Consider the following 20,224-nt stretch of genomic DNA (forward strand, 5'->3'; position numbering starts at 1 on the left):
AACACTGACAAATGCACACCACCAAGCCAAAATGGGATTCCTTGCTACCTTCTTTACACATTTCACAATAAGATTTTACTTTGTTACATTTGTATTTATGCAACCACATTCAAGCAGAAGAGTTTTATTTTTGATTTTTGCATTTTTTAACGGTTTTGTATGTAACAGCATTCTGCTGAACTGAAACCTTCCTGTTTTCTGACGTATAACTTTCCATTCTTTTTTCTTTATTGCAGGGGGGCGTGGTGTTACTGTGGGGCCAATCCTGAGCGCCAGTGCATCTGACATATTCTGCGACAACGAGAATGGGCCGAACTTCCTTTTTCAGAATAAAGGCGACGGGACGTACGTGGATGTGGCTGCCAGCGCAGGTTAGTGTCTAGAAGGTTTGGGTCACTGAACGCTTTGGACTGCGAACCGCAATGTTCAGAAATGGGCAAAGTGGGCTCTGGCCCAGGGCCCCAGCCTTTCCGGGGGGGGGGGGGGGGTAGCTGGCTGAGAGAGTCTTGGCCTGTTGACCTTGAATAATTCTTAAACTGATTGTTGTCAATAGCGTTTTCCTTTCATTTAATTTTAATGTGGGTAATGTGCGAGAGTCTATTACAGAAATGTTTCAGACAAATGTGTTTATGTTTCATGCAACATCCTTAAAAAAGTTTCTTTTAGGTCAAAACAGTACCTCACATATGAGAAATGGGAGGAGGTCACAGAGATTATTTGCAGTAATATTAGTGAGCTGCTGCTGCTGTGTTACAACATTGAAAACACACTTCACTGTCCCTGAGTATTATATGTACACACATTTAGAATTTGGAACAAGTGTGCCCGTGCACTGTCCGTGACCTGGCCAAAGAGGGCATGAAAGAGTTGAAAATGGATCATAAATCCAAACTGTTCAGAACAAGGGACCCCAAAATATTTTTCGCCCAGAGCCTCCAAAATCCGTAACACGACCCTGTTTCAATGTTTCCAGAAGAGCCCCATATAGCTTCATCATACATACAATTAATTAAATTATACACTTTTTTTGTAAGCCCTTAATTCAACGTTGTGGAAACAGCTACAAGTAGGTTATATTGGTGACACGTGTTTTTACTGTGAATTTAGATGCACATCTGCTCAAATTCTATTTTTGTATTTTTTTATAATATTTGCAGGATTATTTTGTACATAATGCTGGAAGATCAGCATTTTTATTTATGTAACTTGACTGGTGTAAACCCCTCTGGCTCTGTATGTTGACATCTTCTATTAGACGGTTTAATTTAATGAAATGTTTCCTTTACCACACATATGAATTTGCGAAAGTGTTCACGTGCATGTAATACCTTGTTCATAGAGGCAAGGTGATATGACAGGTCGTTGAGAAAGCTCTCACCTTTTAATCCTTGCACCGTTGTCAGGTTTGTCGCCTCTGCTTGGTTGTGTACACTTTACGGTATTTGTGTCTTACTCTGTTATCCCTGTGTGCTAAACGCAATTTTTCCTGAAGATGTCAGCACTATTACTTGACGTATAGGTGCGTTTGTTAAATTTTTCTGCAATGTTTGTAGTGTACTTGTACATTTTTAAGGCATCGTTACTAGATAAACAAAAACTCAGGTGAATACACGTGATGTAAACAGTTGGACAGCTGAAAATTCGCAATACTTTAATACCTAAGGTTATTTCTTTATAACTTTAACATCTGGATGACCCAGATATCGAATTGTTTGTCTTGAAGTATGCATCCGTTGTGACGAGGCTACTGGTTTAAGCACTGACTGTGGAGCCCTGGGAATGACTTGGAATTAAAATTTACATTGATATTCGTTTTATCTCCGGAAAGTTATTTAAATGGAACCTATTAATCATTGAGTTCATTTTTCAATATTGCTTTTTTATTATTAGGAATATAAAAAATAGACATCTAAATCCTACGTCCGCAGAAGTTGGACATTTCTACATCTGTTTACAATTTATTATACAGTGTTCAGTAAAATATTAGGTTGGCTTTACGAAGCAGCATAATGCCTAAAAAAATGTAGGTTAGAATCTTAAGGTCATCTTTATGTAAAGGGGTGCTGTGCGCTCCCATTGGCACAGTACCACAAATACGGAGTGGAAGGACGCATGTTCTCAGCACTACTGATCTACTTCCCAAGCCCAAAGTTGCGGTATGTTCCGCTCTTACAGACAGAAATGTAAAGTGGCATGCCCCTAACCGCCACCCCTACCCCTTCACCCCATAGCCAGGTGCTTTGTGGTCATTCCAGATCTTTTCCTAAACCGATCAGGCAAAAGCATGACTGTTCCTGGTCCATCATCACTTCATGTTGGGGCTATCCGCAACATGAACGGCAGCAGATTTCTATTAGTCCCTTTTTAGGATACTAATTTCATGAGCAGCTTCAGGGAGAACCGGATCTCACCTCAAAGAGACCACGCCACTTCAGCCGGCTTTTCTCTGCCTTCTCATAAGCCCGGGGCATCAAACCGTTAGAACCGTGGAAGGTATTAATAGTCGTTTCCTTGTGCCAGATTGCAGGATTTAAAGTCCTGTTTGTTTTCTTTCATTAACTCATCATCTCCAAGTATCTCTGTAATCTCGTTGCCAAAGTAGCATCCTCAGAAGACTACATTACAAGGAACATAGAGGACTCAATCGGTGCATCCTCAGAAGAAGACTATACTACGAAGACACATAGAGGACTCAATCGGTGCCACCTCAGAAGAAGACTATACTACGAAGACACATAGAGGACTCATTCGGTGCATCCTCAGAGGAAGACTATACTACAAAGCCACACAGAAGACTCAATCGGTGGGTGCTTCTTAATTCAACAACCGGAGACTACAGGTAAATTAGGAATATTAGTAGACACGAAACCAAGAGTCTGTCGACTTCCCCTTAGCCTCCTCAATCAAAAATGCCCTAAGTGCCAATGTTTCAACAATGACATGCATACACTCCACTGACGTAGATACATTCAGAGGGGAGCATCATTAGCGATCTGAGAAGGAGCACAGGGGGCACTCGAGACATTGAATGCTACACAAGACAGCATAACACCTTTGCTATTTCACTGATAGAAGCGACTTTGAGTAGTAGGAATGTGGTTGTTCTGCATTTAGTTAACTAGAGAACTGATTTCAGATCTTTTTTGGAACTTCATTTTCGTACCCACCATTTGCATTCTAAAATAAACTGTGTCATATCAGATTATCTGTTCGGAAATATCCGCAGCCTTAAAAAACAGATACATCAAGTTTTCAACTGAATTTGTCATGCCATGGTATACCATTCGCTTTTAGGGGAAATGACAAGACTGATATCAATATAACAGTCCTTCTTAACATTCAAGGGCATCTTTCAAACCTTTCAGTGGTGCCATTGTTGCCTGACAACTTTACTTTCCCTTTATAGCACAGTCCACTAGCTCAGGTAGCACTGACTCCAAGATCACAGGAGAGGTTGACCTGATGGAACCCAGGAGTTTCAAGGAATCTCCAAGGCTATTCCATCGATTCCGCCTTTATAAATAGCTGTGGACAGAGGCAGCTGCATGATTATCTTATAAGCCTTTTCTGAAAATCAAATTAAATTTGCTTATTGATTTTGTAGAGTAGGAGAATTTTCATATTAGATCCGAAGCTTCATACTGACAACAGGGAAGTGCACATTACTTGCACTTTGTTCTGTGCAATTATTTAAGATCAATAATCTTTCACTCAGTAAACTAATTGCGAAAGTGTAATCAATTGAATATCATAACATTGAAGCATTCCTTTGTGTTTCCAGTGTAAGTTATGCATATGCTGAGATATAACCCCAAATGATTAAAAATGTCCTTATTAGATTTTTCACTCAACTTCATATCCCTGAAAGTAAGTACAGTCCGGCGAAAACACAATTCTAATGGTTCGACCTGCCTTGACAATGGATAATTCAACCTGATAAAAAGCAATATGTTCAATACATGCTACCCTTGCATATGACATGATTCAGTGTAGAAACCCTTGATGCAAACACATGGGTGTTCTTTACTGTGTGTGTCTGACCCTAACATGTGAGGTGGAATCTTTAAACAAAGACCACTGCAACTGTATTGTGAGTCATAATTAGATAATTGAATTTATAACATTAATTAAAAGTTGAATGAGCTATACTAGTATAGAAAGTGGCCTACACAGTGCACACATCTCATGTCAAACACTCGTTGAGAGGTCACAGGGTAGATGGGCTGCTGGGTCACAACCGTGATGGTTGGGGTTGTTTGCATCTGGTGTCCTGGAGCCTGCCCCATGGCTCTGAAAACGACGGCAAGTACTCTCCTTCCACACTTAACTCTCAGAGTTGTGAGCAGTCAAAGACTTCTCAGGGAGGTAGTGTGGGAAGCAAGAGCCGAGAACACCAAGGTCAATCACCAGACTCAATGATGTACTGTCCAATCCTTTGATTGACCTAGAAAAAGAGACATACTTCAGTAACATAACAAAATGCAAGGCTATACACAGGAACAGGGCTCAATACTGAGTTCTCCAATTCTATGAGCTAGAACCCACTTCATCTGCTCCAACAGTCACCCGCGCATCATAGCTCAGAGGTGGCAGTTCCCACCCTGCTCCAATGGTCTAGTACAGTGCCCAAATATTTACGAGGACTTAATGCTGCTGAAAACCGTGGAGAAGTGTGGCTCACTGGTTAGAGGAGGCAGACCTGGAAGCAGAGGTCAGCCCGGGACCAGGGTTCAATTCCCGGCTCGGCGGGGTCTTGAGTCCTAAAAATGTCCATGGACACGACAATTCTCGCTCCGGTGCCTACTCGATTCACGGGTTCACACTCTGCGACTCTGGGCAATAGCTTGCTTAATCTCCACAACGGCCCCTCGCGGCGGGATGCCTGGCTTTCACCTTGCGGATACCCTGCCGGGGTTATCTCACAGGGGAATACCAAGACGGGTTCCCTAAGCAAGCGCTTAGAAACCGCTTGGTGATTTGCGCTATATAAATTCCTGTACATTTACATTTACAAAACATCAGACGAGAATGAGCTCAATTGCAAGTACCCTACTTGACTTTTGTAGACAAATCAGTTTGTCGTGATTGTCCAATAAACCGGATGTTTGTCGTGATTGTCCAATAAACCGGATGTTAGTTCAGTTTGTTATGTTAGTTCAGTTTGTATCTTGTACAGAGTTCACAGCAGCTCCCATACCTCTCTCTAACATGAAGTTCTAGTGCATGTCACAGTCTCTCAGTCTTTGAAGCATGGCCTCGTGTTTTGCCTGTCCATGCTGAGCATGGCTCAGCACTGCGATGATGGTGTTGCACCCTTTGATTTCACACAGCAGTGTCTCTTGCAGTAGGAGTAGGGAAGCTAACGTGCCCACACGTCTGGTGTCACGTCAACACAGACACAGCATGGTAGGCCTAGGTCCGCAGTCCTCCTTCAGCAGATAAGGCCTCCGGGCCATAAGGAAGCTCTCTGGTCATGGTGTCGGTAATGTCTGAATTCGCAATTCTGTAGCACCACTAGGAGGCCCCTCAGGTTGCAGCACAGATGCTAGATGGCATATTGAATGTTGAAGTTGTTGGCTGTGGATGCAGTTCTCATAATGAACCATGTAGGCAGTCTAGCAGATTCCTCTATAACAAAGTCATTTACACTCCAGAACACAAGTTTGCTTTCTCTGGGGACTCCTTACACCAGGAACACAGCTGGCCTTCTCACCCTGGGCAGTCTCTCTTTCTTCTGAGCCAGGTACTCTCTTTGAGCAGACAGGCAAACTGCTAGGAATTCCAGGAAGCCCTACAACTTGCGCAGTCTTTAGGTGACCTCCCTTCCCTCTGAGGCACTGGTGGTCAGACTGACATTAGTCCTGGATCACAGCAGGTCTTAGAGTACTCTGTGGAGCACTCTCTTTCTTGGCCACAAAGACCTTGACAATGAAACTGAATGATGCGGTTTGAGTCCTACCTTTATACTTATTTTCCAGAGAGGGGAATTGGATCAGCTATCTAAAATCATAACTGGATTGAAGTGGTTCCCTTCCAAATATCGCAGTGAATGCGATACTGGCTTGAGACAGGACTTTCCAAAGCACTGCCAAGATGAACTATGAAGACACTACACCTTTTGTCATCAGCCTTTCTGAGGTAGCAATCAAGGCAAAACAAAAGGGCAGGCCCAGAATAGGAACTGCCACACCATTAACAACAGAATCTGCATGCTTTTTATGTTTGGCTTTATCAAAGACCTGCTGATTTATATATAAATCAAAAGGTCTTTGCTATATATATATAAAATAAATATATACCAGTCTTTTTTATTCATTTGTCCATCATTCACATTTTTCATCCGCCCACTATAGTATACAGTGTGGGGCAATGGGTCAGCCCACCCCAACCATTGGCTAACTTCACTATGCGTGATGGCATTCTATTTTTTCATAGTAAACACACAAAGTAGTTCCCTTAAGTGCCAAGGATTGCTATGGCAATGGTTGTTTTTACAGACCAAACATTATTTTAGTTTTTTGAAAATTGATGAAGGCCTGGTTCTTTCCACAAAAATAAACTTTAGTAAAAAGAATGACAAAAGTAAATAGGCATTGGCAAAAGAAAAAGGCTGGCAGCAACACCAAACTTGCCAATGCGTGTTTCAATGTGGAAACGTTTCTTTCTCTACACCATCTGCATATTTTGACGAGCATGGAACTTTTTCACACTCCATATACACTCAATGTCATTGTTGTGTCGCTTTCTTTAGCATTAAAGTTATATTTGTAAAAAGGGAGTAAACACCCTTTGTAAATGTAAATACTTCGAAAACTACAACTTTGTCGGCTGCAGATACATTCCCAGTGGCTGCTCCTGATCCTTCCAGGCACACAACCAGGTCCCCAGCCCTAGTCCAGCCTCACCTTTTCATACAGATGAATAAGCCTCTTAAATATGCTAGATTATGTAAACTTGTTTTCCATAGAGCCAGTGCCATCTGAAAAGCGCCATGGCATGTGATGTATCGTGAAATTGTTTTGAGAAAGACGTCTGTAAAGCTACAAATATATTGTACCTTGCGAGTAAAACGTGTTTTGGGAAGAATTGTGTTGAAATAGGTTTTTATTGATTTTCAAAACATAAAAGTGGAAACAAAGCTAATAGTAAATACAAATAGGGTTAAATATCAATAATGCAGGTTGTCGGATGGTCGGAACAGTTATGTTGTTTGATGGATGAACAGAAATGCAGGGGCAGGTGCTGACTTTGACAAATGGGAGCACAAATCCTGGCCAGCAAGCGAATTATGTTGCGTGCAGGATGGTGAGCCACAGTTTATGGGAGAATGTGACAAAAATCTTTGTTCAAACACTCTTCTGCAAGGTGAGTACCCGAAAACACCAGTGATTGAGCTCATAATTACGTGTATGCAGTACTGTAATGGAAAAGGGGCAGCTCCTGAGTTAAGCCCGAGGAGCATGACCCCACTAACTAAATTGCCACCAGAAATGAAAAATAAAATGGTAATAAAGTTCATTTATTACGATTTTATTTTTCAATAACCCTGTCCTGAGTTTCAGGACAGGGCGGGCTGCTGCTGACTGGCAGCAGCAGATAGCAGTGATGGGCAGGGCACTTTAAGTTTAAAGTGCGCATGTCTCTTTGGCCAGCCATCTTGTGACAGCCAGCCAGACATGTGCATTTTAAACCTCTCTAACCCAGCTGGGTTAGAGAAAGCATAGGGCTTCAGTGTCCTCGGGAGGGCCGAAGGAGACCGCTCCCTTCAATCATGGAGCCTCTCTCCTGCTGCCTGAGAATAGCCCCAGGATTGGTTAGTGCAGTTTCCTGGGTCCCACGTTGGAGCCTGCCTAGAGAAGACCTGAGCGAGGAGGAATGTGCGCTAGGAAGGTAAGTGTAATTATTTTAATTAATCTATTTTTTTCCCGCCTGCTTCACCACCCTCCCAACATGCCAGCCGGTACTGGAATTGAAATAAATTAACGCTGGGAACTGATAAATTGGGGATCAATGTGTTGCAGAGGAAAGGAGGTGGAGTCGTGTGGGGTGGAGCTCAAAAAGCAGAATCTAACAGTCAACGTATACATTTATTGAAAAAAAAAATCTCAAAGAAATTGGCATCAAAGTCAAACCTGACAGTAAATATGTTCTAGTTTACCTACTTGGTCACAAAGAGGCTACATTTAAAAATATCTTACAGGGTTAAGACCCCTGCTGCTGAGATCTTTCTGTGCCCACCAATTTTGAGGGGATTATAATGTCTACATGCATGGACAGTATGTGATTACTGCTCCTTATAGCACTCATTGTGTTATGTAACATATCCTGTACATTTATTTCGCGTTGTTAAGCTTTATTGTGTCTCTGTGTGTATTGTAATGCAGTCTCAAACCCTACAATGGGATGAGAAGAACTATTGAAGAATTTAAAACAAAACATCGGGTGCCATTTAAATAATTTTTAGTGTATTTACTCATACACATAAGTAAAGCTTTCATTCTTACAATGCATGCACATTTATTATATGGGGCATTGAACAAAGTCAAAAAACAGCCTTCATGTTACAGTTTCTTTAAAGCTCTTGTAATGTGATAAGCTGTTTTTCTTTATTTCTTGCATTGACATCTAGGTGTTAGGCTCCAAGTGGCTCTCTAGCCGGTGATAATTAAACAAAAGAATGGTGGGTGGCCATTAAATTCAAGCTTTTGTTTTGGACACAACTGCAAGGGGAAAAAAACAGAAAGACCACTGCCACCTGCAGGTGGCTGCTATGAAAAGAGTGCAGAAAACGTGTAGGCTCTGCTGAATTGTGTCCCGGTTTTGAAAAAGGACCCAGACAAGTTCAGCATATATCCCTGGGTCCAGAAATAGCTGCTGGAACTAGGATATTGCGTGATCTCCCTACTTTAGCACTCTTTCTATGGTAGTGAAATTAAGGCACCGACAAATGTATCTGTGTCCTCTGGATACACGTCAAAGACTGACATGCTTTTTTTGGTGTGTATTCTAACTTTATGGAGGTGATTTCACTCTGCAGCTTGCCGAAATTGCAACAGCCAGAATCACTGATTCCAGCTGGGAATTCCTTCCCTGAAAAAGTTATGAAAACAATCTGGGACAGAATAGGGGTCCAACAAGCATCATGTCGGAAAATGGACCGACCGACAAGGAGTCGGAGGTCCCGTATTTCGAATTACGATGCAACCGCCTTCACGACAGTCATAAAGTGTATGTTTACAATTGCTGCTTGTGCTGCGGGCCACAGCAGAAACAGCAATAGTAAACATGCACTTTTTAAACATCCCTGCACCATGTTGCAGGCACCATGTGGTGCCTGCGACATGGCGCAGGGATGTTTAGGGGGCACCACAGGTGCCACTCAGGCCTCAAAGTGGAGACCACAGAGGGACGGGGGCCCAGCTATGGGCCCCCAATGTCACTTTCCACTTACCTTTCTTTGGCGGTCGGACCGCCATAGAGAAAAAGACAGAAAGGGACATCATAATCCCTACGGCGATGCCTGAGCAGGCAGCGCCCTTATTGTAGGTATTACATTTTGACCTCTGGACCAACGGGCCCCTTGAGCCTGTCGGAACAGCAGCGGTCGGTTCCTCTGCCTCCGACTGCTGCATCATAATGCAGCGGTCAGACCGCAGGGGCAGATGTCAGTCAGACTGAAACCGACCAACATCATAATGAGGACCATAGTATTAAAAGAAATGTTCACCAATTAATGTAATACAAAATATAATGGGATTCTGTAATCCCTGTATAAACAGCTTTCTCTAATGTTTTTATAATCGCGATTTGTGATGCACCTCGTTGACGTCTATAAAGAAAAGACATCAGAACTTGACCACTAAAAGTTATTACAGTCAAGTTCTGGCTTTAGAATGCCTGCTGCCAGATCCAGCAGCTGAGGTGAAAGGTAGGTCAGGTCATCGAGCATAATTGAAGCAGCTGTTTAAAGCAACAAAAATGGAACATTGTTTTTCTTTCTTCTGCTCTATTTTAATAGCTTACAATGACAAGCAGGGAGAATATGTTTATTTTTTCCACTCCTTAGATAGAGAAAAGCTAGAATGTTTTTGCATATTTCTACACACTCCAGCTTCTTTTTTTTTTAAAGAAAATAACTTGCATTGAACTGTTTCTAATATCTGTTTGCAACAAATATCTAGCATGTTTTGATGGGCTTGATTTTAAACTATAGGTTTTATTTTTTTTCTTCATTTTTGCAAACATGCTTGCTCTTTCATCCGAAAGAACTGTGCACCAAGGTTTTACGTGGTTTGTGGGAAATGTGATGGTGTGACCATGCATTATATGGGAAGAAAAAAACCATGGCGTACAAGATTAGGATATTGCAAGTCTCCTCGGAGTTCCACAACTTTATAAATTAACTTGGCCTTCAATCTCGTTCCTCTATAGGATTATGGAACTCCTCTGTGACTTGCAATATCCTTATGCTATACGGCAGTGGGGTACTTTATCCCTGATATAATATTAAAACGTTGACACCCAGGTTCACAGGCTCTTAATACATTTAATCTCACGCAACTGACAAATCAAACACTAACCCTATGACATTCTTGGGACAAGGTCAATCTCTTTGGCCTTTTACTCACATGATAGATAGTACAAATAGAACTGGCTTTGTTCCTCTGGGTGTTTTCTTTCAACATATTAGTCTTCTAATTACTTAGTGAACTACTAAACGAAAGCATGTTGGTTAGTGGGGTCTGTCTTTAGTGTTGGCATGGTTACCTCTCGTTTTCTATTCTAATAGGTGCTTAGCTTTTATCTGCTACTTTGTCGCCTCTTCCCAAACAATAGCAGTGAATACGATGTTGGGCCTTTATTAGAGTTTTGCAGATATGATACTCCATTAAATAAATGACTGATGTCCCGCCATCTGTATTAAAAATGCATTAAAGGCTATGACACATGTAATTGGGGAACGAGAATATTTGTCCCATTTTAACAGATAATCCTTTCTGCCAAACTCTGTACAGGTTCCTTTGTCTTCTGCTGACCTTCTTTCCTTTCTGTTATGTTTCAGCATCAATTGCTCTATTTGAAGGAGCACTTTAGGTTTGCAGCATTGAGAACTGAGTTCCCCCTCTGTTTCATCAGTAAAATTCCACATTGCTTTCCTTGCATTCTCTTTTTCTGTTTCCCTAGCCATCTCATGTTTGTACCTGCTAGCAACATCCAACGTTTAATTCATTTCAACCTCGGAACCCAAATGTTCCTCGGTGCTTATAAACCTGATATGCTATGTTATCACCTTATTCCTCCTTATATACTACTGGAAATAAGCTGAGTAGATCCTAGATCCACCATCTTCAAGTGTGTTTATCCCAAGGGAGACACTATTCATACTTTCACTGTTGCTTTGTGCCTGTTCTGTGATATCGCTTTGGTAATTTATTTGACTTCTAAATCTTCATTTTAAGCTCCAACTTTCCTGGCATATTGAAGTGTTTTTATGGAAATATTTACTTCCTGACCCTTTAACTGGTCCTGGTCCTGGCCTTCTGGGTACTATTGAACAAAGGATACTGCTAACACGTTCTAAGCTACACTTAACCCAGAATTGTGTGACTCTCTACCGGAAGAGCAGTACAAAAGGGGGTGGTGATGGACGGAGCATCTGAACCAATTAAACAATCACACCCAGTCAACAGATCTGGGTTTAATCCATCATCGTTCTTTAGCCCACTCTGCCACCTCAGTTCAGACAAGGCCATCTACCGGGAAAGGCCTTTCCAACAAACAGCAACTGACTAATGTTGATCCCTTAGACCACAAAACTGGTGCTGGCTTCTTTCTCCCATGACAGTTTAACACCGAGTTGCAGCTGCATTACCTTTTTCTGATGCTACGTTTCTACTGTGGTGTGTTCCCATCCTGCTTGCAAATAGTGTCCCTACAAAAAAGATACATGCCGAGAAACATTTGAGAGGCTCATAATAATCAGTGGGGTTCTGTTCAACTCCACTGACAAAGCACAGAACCTACTTTGCCCTCACCGCATCACCAACACAGTGATGCGGCGAGAGCAAGGTAAGTGTTTTTCTTTTTTCTTTATGTTATTTTTCCTCATCGTTATCTGTCGACTTCCCTCCCTCAACACCGCACTTATCTGCGCCGGCCGCTCCTGTATTTGAGATAACTACTTATTATTTAGGAACGAAAAGTTATTGATTTTGTTAAAGGGTAACTAAGATGCTGTATTATTTGTAAATACAAAGGTGCATCAAATATTGTGGCCTTGTATTTATTGCACAATATTTCATATAAAATAAATTTCCCTACAATTCAAAACAGGTCTAATTTTGTTTCCCATTCTCTTATCACAGTGAAATAAATGTAGTACTTAGATGAGGGAGGGGTCATGTAGGCGACCAAGATGGCAGCCAAGCATGACGTTTCGTAAGGCATGCACCACATGTCGAGCGTATCGGCTGCATCGGAGAGCCTCACACTGCTTGGAATGATGCTGGGCCAAAAGGCCATTGAGGAGCCCCTGTGGAAGAAGCGCTGAGGTGTGTGGGTGTACTGTAGCCTTTGGGATGCATGTGCTGCCTACTCAGAAGTTTGGTCGTTTGAGGCTGATCAACAACAGGGGCGAAAGGAAAGCCTGAGGCAGCTCTCCTTTCTGTCTGCTGTGCCGGAACAACTGTGCGCTTCCCCTCTCCCCCGTCCTGAAATCTTACCAGGCAGCTGCTGCTGCCAGTGTTGGGTTATGGAAGGCCACATTCCTTTCTCCTGCTGAAGTGAGATGGGCCGCAAAGGTGAGACCCAGAGTGGGTCAGAAGACCACTCCTTGTATCAGACATCTCAACTCGCCCTCATGAGTGAAGAACGGGTGTCCACCCTCTGTGACAATAAAATAATGGCCAAGGTTGTGGCCACCAGGGTCTCTCTCTTGTTGGAATACATCGTCACTCCGGCACAGGCGGGCTTTGTCCCAACACAGATCAACTACACTGAATGTAAGAACACTATTTGTAGTTGTTAACAAGGTCAAACCAGAAATCAAATGTGGCTGTGCTACTTGGCGCACACAAAGCATTTGACTCCCTAGAATGGCCTTTCTGTGGGATACTCTGAGGCGATATGTCACACCAAATAAATAATTACTATGAAATAGCTGATATACTCAAAGACAGTTGCATGCGTACATGTGAACGGCCTGCCATCCAACCATGGCCAGGTGATCTGATCATGGCAGCCCTCTTTTGCCCTTGCTGTTCATACTGGGCATGGATCCCCTGGATCGTTTGTTACAAAGTCACCATGCTCAGAGAGGTTTGCAATTCCACCAATGTCTGTTTAAAAAAAAATATATATATGTTTATTAATTCATTAACAGTTAAATCACAGCACAGTATTATAAAAAATCTCAAATATGCATTGTCGAACCTCAGAACACAGCTGGATACAGTTGTTACAGGCATAACCTCATCAGCGCTTGTCCCATTTACATGATCCATTCCTTTTTTATCGGCATTACTCCCTTCCATATTATTCGTCCTCTGAGACCTCCCCATCTTGATCACCTGGTGGGACACATATATCCCCTCTGAATTTGTTCCATGCCCCCCAGACTTTACTCCACTTCCGGGGACACCCCCTATTGACAAACACCGTTCTTTCAGCAACCATGGCCTCGTCCATGTCTTTACACCATTGGGCCAGTGTCGGTAGTTCCGATGAGCCCCATTTTTGTGCAATATTACGCTTGGCAAACATAATCCCCAATGGGGCCCAATCCTGTGCCTGATGAGTAAGGTTGTTGGATTCCCAAACATTCAGCAAACAGTGTCTGGGTTCCGGTGCTAGCGAGATATTCTCTGTTTGGGAAATTGTTCTCATCACTTTTACCCAGAATTCCATAATTTTAGGGCATTGTCATATGGTGTGAAAGAAGGTACCCTCGTCCCAACCATGATATAAGCAGTACGGGTGTGATCCTTTTCCTATCTTGTGTAGGGTATATCTGGTGTAATATGATCGGTGTAGTATATTTAGCTGCACCAGTCTGAGTCGTGACGATATACCAATCAACCGTGGGGAAGCCAACGCATCCTGCCAGTCAGTCTCGTCAAGGTCGCCCAAGTCTTGGGCTCATTTCTCCCTTAGGGGTCCAGTGGGGTCCGGTAGATTATTGACCAATTTACAGTAAGTAAAAGATGTTGCTTTCTTAAACATACAGTCTGTTAATAATCTGTCCTCCAGAGGAGATGCCTCCGGGACATCTGTGCCTGGCGGCAGTACCTTTGTCAGTGCGTGTTTTATCTGAAGATACCTAAAAGTTTCGGAGGAGGCCAATTTATAGGTCCGCTGAAGATCCTCAAACGTGATAACATCCCCCTTACTCCACATATCCCCCACTGTAGATATGCCTATAGCATCCCAATTAGCAAAGCTCTTACTATTCCTGAGTTTACCCAGCCTCTTTATGTCCGATAAAGGTGTCATTTGAGTTAGAACTCCCTGCCATCCAAGTCTGGTCTGCGATTTGTGCCAAATGGAGATTGTGTGCTTCACAGGTCCCACCAGTGCTGCGGACCTCCCCCATTCATATAGGGCAGCCAGCACATCATTTGTTCCCAGTGCTGTTCTGTCCGCCTTATACATAGGGTCTGTCTGTGGGGCGTGGATCCACTGGTTGATGACTTTCAATTGTGCTGCCCAGTAGTATAACTGTATGTCAGGGAGCGCAATACCACTCAGGACTGCAAACGGTATGTTTTCTAGCACGTATAAAAATCTAGGGAGGACCATCATGATGTAAAGTGCTGCCTTACCTAATAACGTTAACGGTAGGGTTCCCCAGTGTGTTGCATCTCTTTTCAGGCGGTCCAGTGGGGGTTGGAGATTGTGTCTAAAAAATGAATCAGGGTCGGTTGATATGTATATACCCAAGTATTTAAAGACTGTGACAGAGATTTGAAGTGGGCAGGTCAAGGGGAGCTGCGGTGGAGGGCCACGCAAGACGTATAGTACTGACTTGGACCAATTTATGGTGTATCCCGAGGCCCTCCCAAAGATTTCACAGATGTTGAGGAGAACTAATATAGAACGTTTAGGGGAGGTGAGATACAATAGGACATTGTCCGCGTACAGGGAAATGCGGTCTTCCCACCCTTCGGTCCACCCAAGACCTCTTATCATGCAGTCCCATCTAATCCACGCCGCCAGTGGCTCCAGCACCAGGGCAAAGAGTAGTGGAGACAGGGGGCATCCCTGTCTCGTACCACGCATCAGGGGGAAGTCATCTGAAATGTGTCCATTAGCCACAACATGGGCCATCGGCTTAGTGTAGAGGAAACGGACCCAAGCACAAAAATTAGGCCCAAAGCCCAGATGTTGGAGTACAGCGAACAGAAAGGGCCATATCGAAGGCCATCTGGGCGTCCAGAGACAAAATGACTGCAGGTTTTTGAAGGCAGGGGGCGCGGGCTATTACCCCGTGCAGGCGTCTCAAATTGAGAGCCGTACTTCTGCCGGGTATAAAACCGGATTGGTCAGGATGGATCAGGGTCGTTAAATGCGGTGTGAGCCTAGTCGCCAGTAGCTTAGCAAGAATTTTTGCCTCTGCATTAATCAGAGATATAGGGTGATACGAGTTGGTGTCGTCTGCTGGTTTGCGTGGCTTTGGTATTGCCACTGTAGTAGCCAGGCGCTGATCTGGCGGAAGCTCGCCCAATTGCAGGCTTTCGGAGAACATGCGCAGCAAATGTGGGGCAGTGGTCCCCGCCATCTTATTGTAGAGTTCTATGGGTATCCCGTTGGGCCCTACTGCTTTGCCAAACTGTAGTGAACTAATTGCTCCCTGTATTTCCTCCACCGTGAGATCCATTTCAAGGTCAAGCGCCGCCTCAGGGGTAAGCTTGGGCATGTTAATGTCTTTTATGTAACTAAGAGCCTACTCTTGTGTCATTGTAGAGGTGGACATGGTGAGCTAGTGCGCGACCTATCCTCTGAGGGTCCGCAGTAAGCCCATTTACCTCCATAGATATCTGCGCTGTCCATCTAGTACCTCTCTCCCTTTTGTCGAGCCATGCCAGGAGTTTTCCCGCCTTATCGCCTGTCTCGTATATCTTGTGTTTCACTGCCGTTAACCGCTGCAGGGCTAAAACCCGGTGGTGTTCCCTGGACTGTTGCTGCTTCAGGCGTAGGGCTTGGGACGTGGCGCTGTTTTTCCCTACTATGCCCCGTTATAGATGCGATGGCCTGCCCTCGCAGCACCGTTTTGTATGCCTCCCATAGGGTACTAGGGGAGTCAACCAATGCAACATTCTCACAGAAATAATGTTTGGTCGCTCTAGTAAGGGCTTTTTTGATTTTGGGGACCTGTAGGTACCCAGGATATATCGGGTATATACGCCTTCGCGCCCTGTGGTGGTATGTGTAGTGCAAAAGTATTGGGGAATAATCGGAGATGCCTCTAGGTTTAATCTCTACACTTTCAACATTGTTCAGGCAGTCTACTGAAGCCAAAAAATAATCTATTCGCGTCAGGCTACTATGTACCCCGGAGTGGAATGTATACTGTTGCGCAGTCGGGTCGTGCCAGCGCTATACATCTGTCAGTCCAAGTGCCTCCAGAAACCCCCCCAGACGAGATGTGCACGAGTCACCTGCCCTCACAGGGTATCAGTCAATATTCCCGTCTATAGTGGCGTTAAGGTCCCCCCCTATCAGTAACTCGCCCACCGGAAGGTCAAGTAGGAACCTACTGAGAGCCGGAAGTGTAAACAAGTGCAATGCAGTGGAGCATATACTGAGACTACGTTAATAGACCGCCCTTCCCACTGCCCGATCAGGGCTGCAAACCGACCCTGGTCATCTGTTTTCGTACTATGGATTATCAGTGGAGACTGCTTTCTCACCCGGATACCCACCCCCCTAGACCCTGAAGAGGATTCTGAGTGTACCTTCATTGCATACCCCCACCTTTCCAGTGCCCTACAGTTGGTGCCAGCGAGGTGAGTCTCCTGCAACAACACAACTGCGGGAGAACTCCATTTAATAAACTGTGGGACCAAGCTTCTCTTAATTTTGTCTCCCAGACCTCGCACATTCCAAGTGAGCAGGGAAAGAGGGGCCACCGGAGTCACCGAGCTCACTCCCTGCGTGGGGCTAGGCGGGATATGTTGTGCCATGGCTGATGGAATATATGTAATGACTTTCTGAATCACTGGGGTCACACCTATTTCTTACACTGCGCTTGAGCGATTCACATCTGGATACCGCACTTGAAATCATAACAACCAATAACCATAAACAAGAGAAACTTCCCGTGCCCTCCACCCCCCACCCTGCCTCCCTGCCAGACGTACTCACAACTGCCCGCCACCCCAACTTAGCAGAGTGCTTAAACCCATTCCCCATGAACAGTACTTGCGTTTAGGGGGAGAGAAGTCCGAAGGAATCTACATCTTTCCCCTCCTCAAAGGCACTTTTTACTTAAAGGTTCAGTGTCTTCTCCCAGCGGCAATTAGCTCTATCATACACCACTGCAGAAGTCTTTAATACGACGTCAAACTGCATACTCTCCTGCCTCCTCCTGCTGTTGGCGGATTCTCTCCACATCTTGCTCTCGGTCGCCGTGGCCATCCTCTGTTCTGTGGACCCTCTGACGTCTGCCAGGCCGTCCGGTTCCCTCCACTCGCCGCCATCCCTCCAACCAGTCGTGGGCCTCCTCAGGCGTCTCAAAAAAACAAGTTTTCCCATCCGCCACCACCCGCAGTTTCACTGGGAATAGCATGGAGTAAGGCAGTTCTCGGGCTCTCAGTTCCTTTTTAACCTCCAAGAAGCTCCTGCGACACGCCGACACCACTGCCGTATAGTCCGGAAAAAAGGACACAGTTGAGTTTTGTATTCGTAGTGGCGGTGCCACCCGTGCAGTCTGTAATATAATATCCCGAGCCCGAAAGTTGAAGATTCGAGCCAGGATTGGTCCGGGGGGGGGGCCCGGGTCTGGGCCTGCCTCCCGGCACCCTGTGTGCCCGTTCAAACGAGAAAAAGGTCAAGAGTCCTCTGGGTTGAAGTCTGGTTTTATTAGGTCCTCGACGTACAGATCCATTGCCGGGCCCCCTTCACTCTCCGGAACACCCGTGATCCTTACATTGTTGCGACAAGCGCGCCCTTCCTGGCTGTCCAGCTTCGCCGTCATACGTTTGTTATCCATCTCTAGCTGCGACACTCTTTTTAACAATGTAGTAGTGTCCTTTGTCAAAGATTGGGTCACCTGCTCGACCTCTGTGACCCTGGTGGTCATCTTCTAAAAATCGGCCCTCAGGAGACTGACGTCTGTACAAATAGATCCTACTGTCGTTTGAACGTTAGTGAGAGCCGCCATAATATCTTCAAGCGTCACTTTAGACGCCCCACCGCTCTCCGGGGCCTTGTCCATTGAGTCTTTGCGCTGAGACAGTGGAGGGAAGTCTTTATTATATGCATATTTTTCCAAACTACTCTGAGAGGTTGTACGAGGGCCCCTGACCCCCATTTTTGCGCTTGGCGGTACACCCCCAGTCAGCAGCCGCCGGTACCTACCACGAGGCCAGGGGGCGCGCCAGGCCTATTGTTAGTTTAACTGTCACACCGTCCATTCAGGGGGGGGGTCACATTGCTGGTATATGCGATAGTGAACCGCCCGCTGCAATATTTCCACCTTCCTGCGCAGTCCTGTGCAATAATGGGCGACGGTCTAGAAGGCCACCCGGGCTACAGCCACCTCTCAGGCCCACAACCAGAGGTTCTCCTTCTCGGTACGCTTTAGGCGGTCCCCCAGGGCCCAGTAGCGGCCGCGCCCACTAGGCCCCTCTGGCCCCCACACAATGCTCTTCCTCACCCCCCCGGGTCTCGAGCAGCGTTCAGCTCCCGGCGCTCTTCACTTCCTGCGCCTTATGTTTCACAGAGCCTCTTGACAAATCCCTGGTGTTATTTCCCCAACAGCACCACCTACAAGGCGTCCCAAAACATCTAGATCAGGGCTCCAGCAATGGCAGTGAACCGCCCACGTTGTCAGGCCACGCCTTTATCTCACCGCCTGCCCCGTGTATCAATGCGGGCCTTCCCACGCAGTCGGCGGGTCGCGGTGCCACAGGGGGGAGGAGAGGGAGGGGGGGCATCTGAGCCTCACCGAGGGTCCAGGTGTCACAAGCCGTCACCGCCTCTGCTGCCACTGCAGCCGATTCAGTCCCCCCGGGGACGCCATGGCCAAACGATTGCTGCCGCGCATAGCCCCCCGAAAGTAGGCGTGCACCAAAATTTAGTCCCCGGTGGGAGCCGCCACAGCAGGCCGCCAGCGTCTTCAATCTCCCCACTCCGTTACGGACCTCGGAGAAGCGCCGGAGTAGTATTAAAGGGCTCCGCTAATCTGCCGCCACAAACAGGTACCTTTGGGACATACTGGGATTACGGATAAGTATGCAGATGTATGGGGGAATATGCCACTTCCCCGGAGCTCCTCTAGGCTGCGGTCATCACGATCACCAATGTCTGTTTTTGATGCCCATATATGCGTATGATATTCAACTCTTTGTCAAAAACCCTGAGTCAAACCGCTCTCCGTTAATCTGTGAAATCATCCACTTTGGGAGCCACGCTAGCATTTCTGTAAATTGGGGAAAGTCTGAACTACTCTCACTCACTGATAACACAACCCCTTATTTCCTGGAATATCTTGTCTACTGGGCTAGAAACTTGGTCAAATATCTTGGGATTTCTGTCCACTGCTCACCTTTGCAGACTGTACTATAAATCTATGGCCCGATGATGGAGAAGTTGACGCAGGCTAACCCTCCCTCTGTCTTTGGTGGGCTCAGTTGCCTTGATAAAGATGGTTATTCTGCCTAAGTTACTATATTTGTTCACAGACATTGTGTAGTATCTTGGTATTCTCTATGCTATCCTTCTCTACCTCTATTGGAATGTTCATGTGATGCATCTATCAGAATGTTGGTGATCTGCCTTAGAGTTTACAGTTGGCTGGGCTGAGTACTTTGATAGATGCTCCTGGTGGGGTCTCTCTATACAACTTGGAATAAAGCATCTCTTAAATACTACATCTCGTGTGGACTTCACATCTTTACATTCATGGCAACGATCTTAAGGAAGAACCTACACCTGTCAAGTCAAGAAGTAATTCAAACTAGAAAATATTAAGCAAGAAAACTACAAATTAATGAAAGGACCTCCT

The 20,224-nt window shown here is 45.1% G+C and overlaps 1 protein-coding gene across 2 annotated transcripts in view; it reads left to right on the forward strand.

Annotated features, from left to right (window-relative positions):
• The window catches only part of CRTAC1 (cartilage acidic protein 1), a 1,631,295-nt gene that overhangs the window by 1,105,185 nt on the left and 505,886 nt on the right, over positions 1-20,224 (forward strand). For both annotated transcript variants that reach the window (XM_078643566.1, XM_078643565.1), the window contains exon 6: positions 237-371. In XM_078643566.1, coding sequence (XP_078499692.1) covers positions 237-371 — 135 coding nt within the window. The remainder of the gene's footprint in view (positions 1-236; positions 372-20,224) is intronic.

The sequence above is a fragment of the Lissotriton helveticus genome, chromosome 5_1 (genome assembly GCF_964261635.1).
Source record: "Lissotriton helveticus chromosome 5_1, aLisHel1.1, whole genome shotgun sequence".
Lineage (NCBI taxonomy): Eukaryota > Metazoa > Chordata > Amphibia > Caudata > Salamandridae > Lissotriton > Lissotriton helveticus.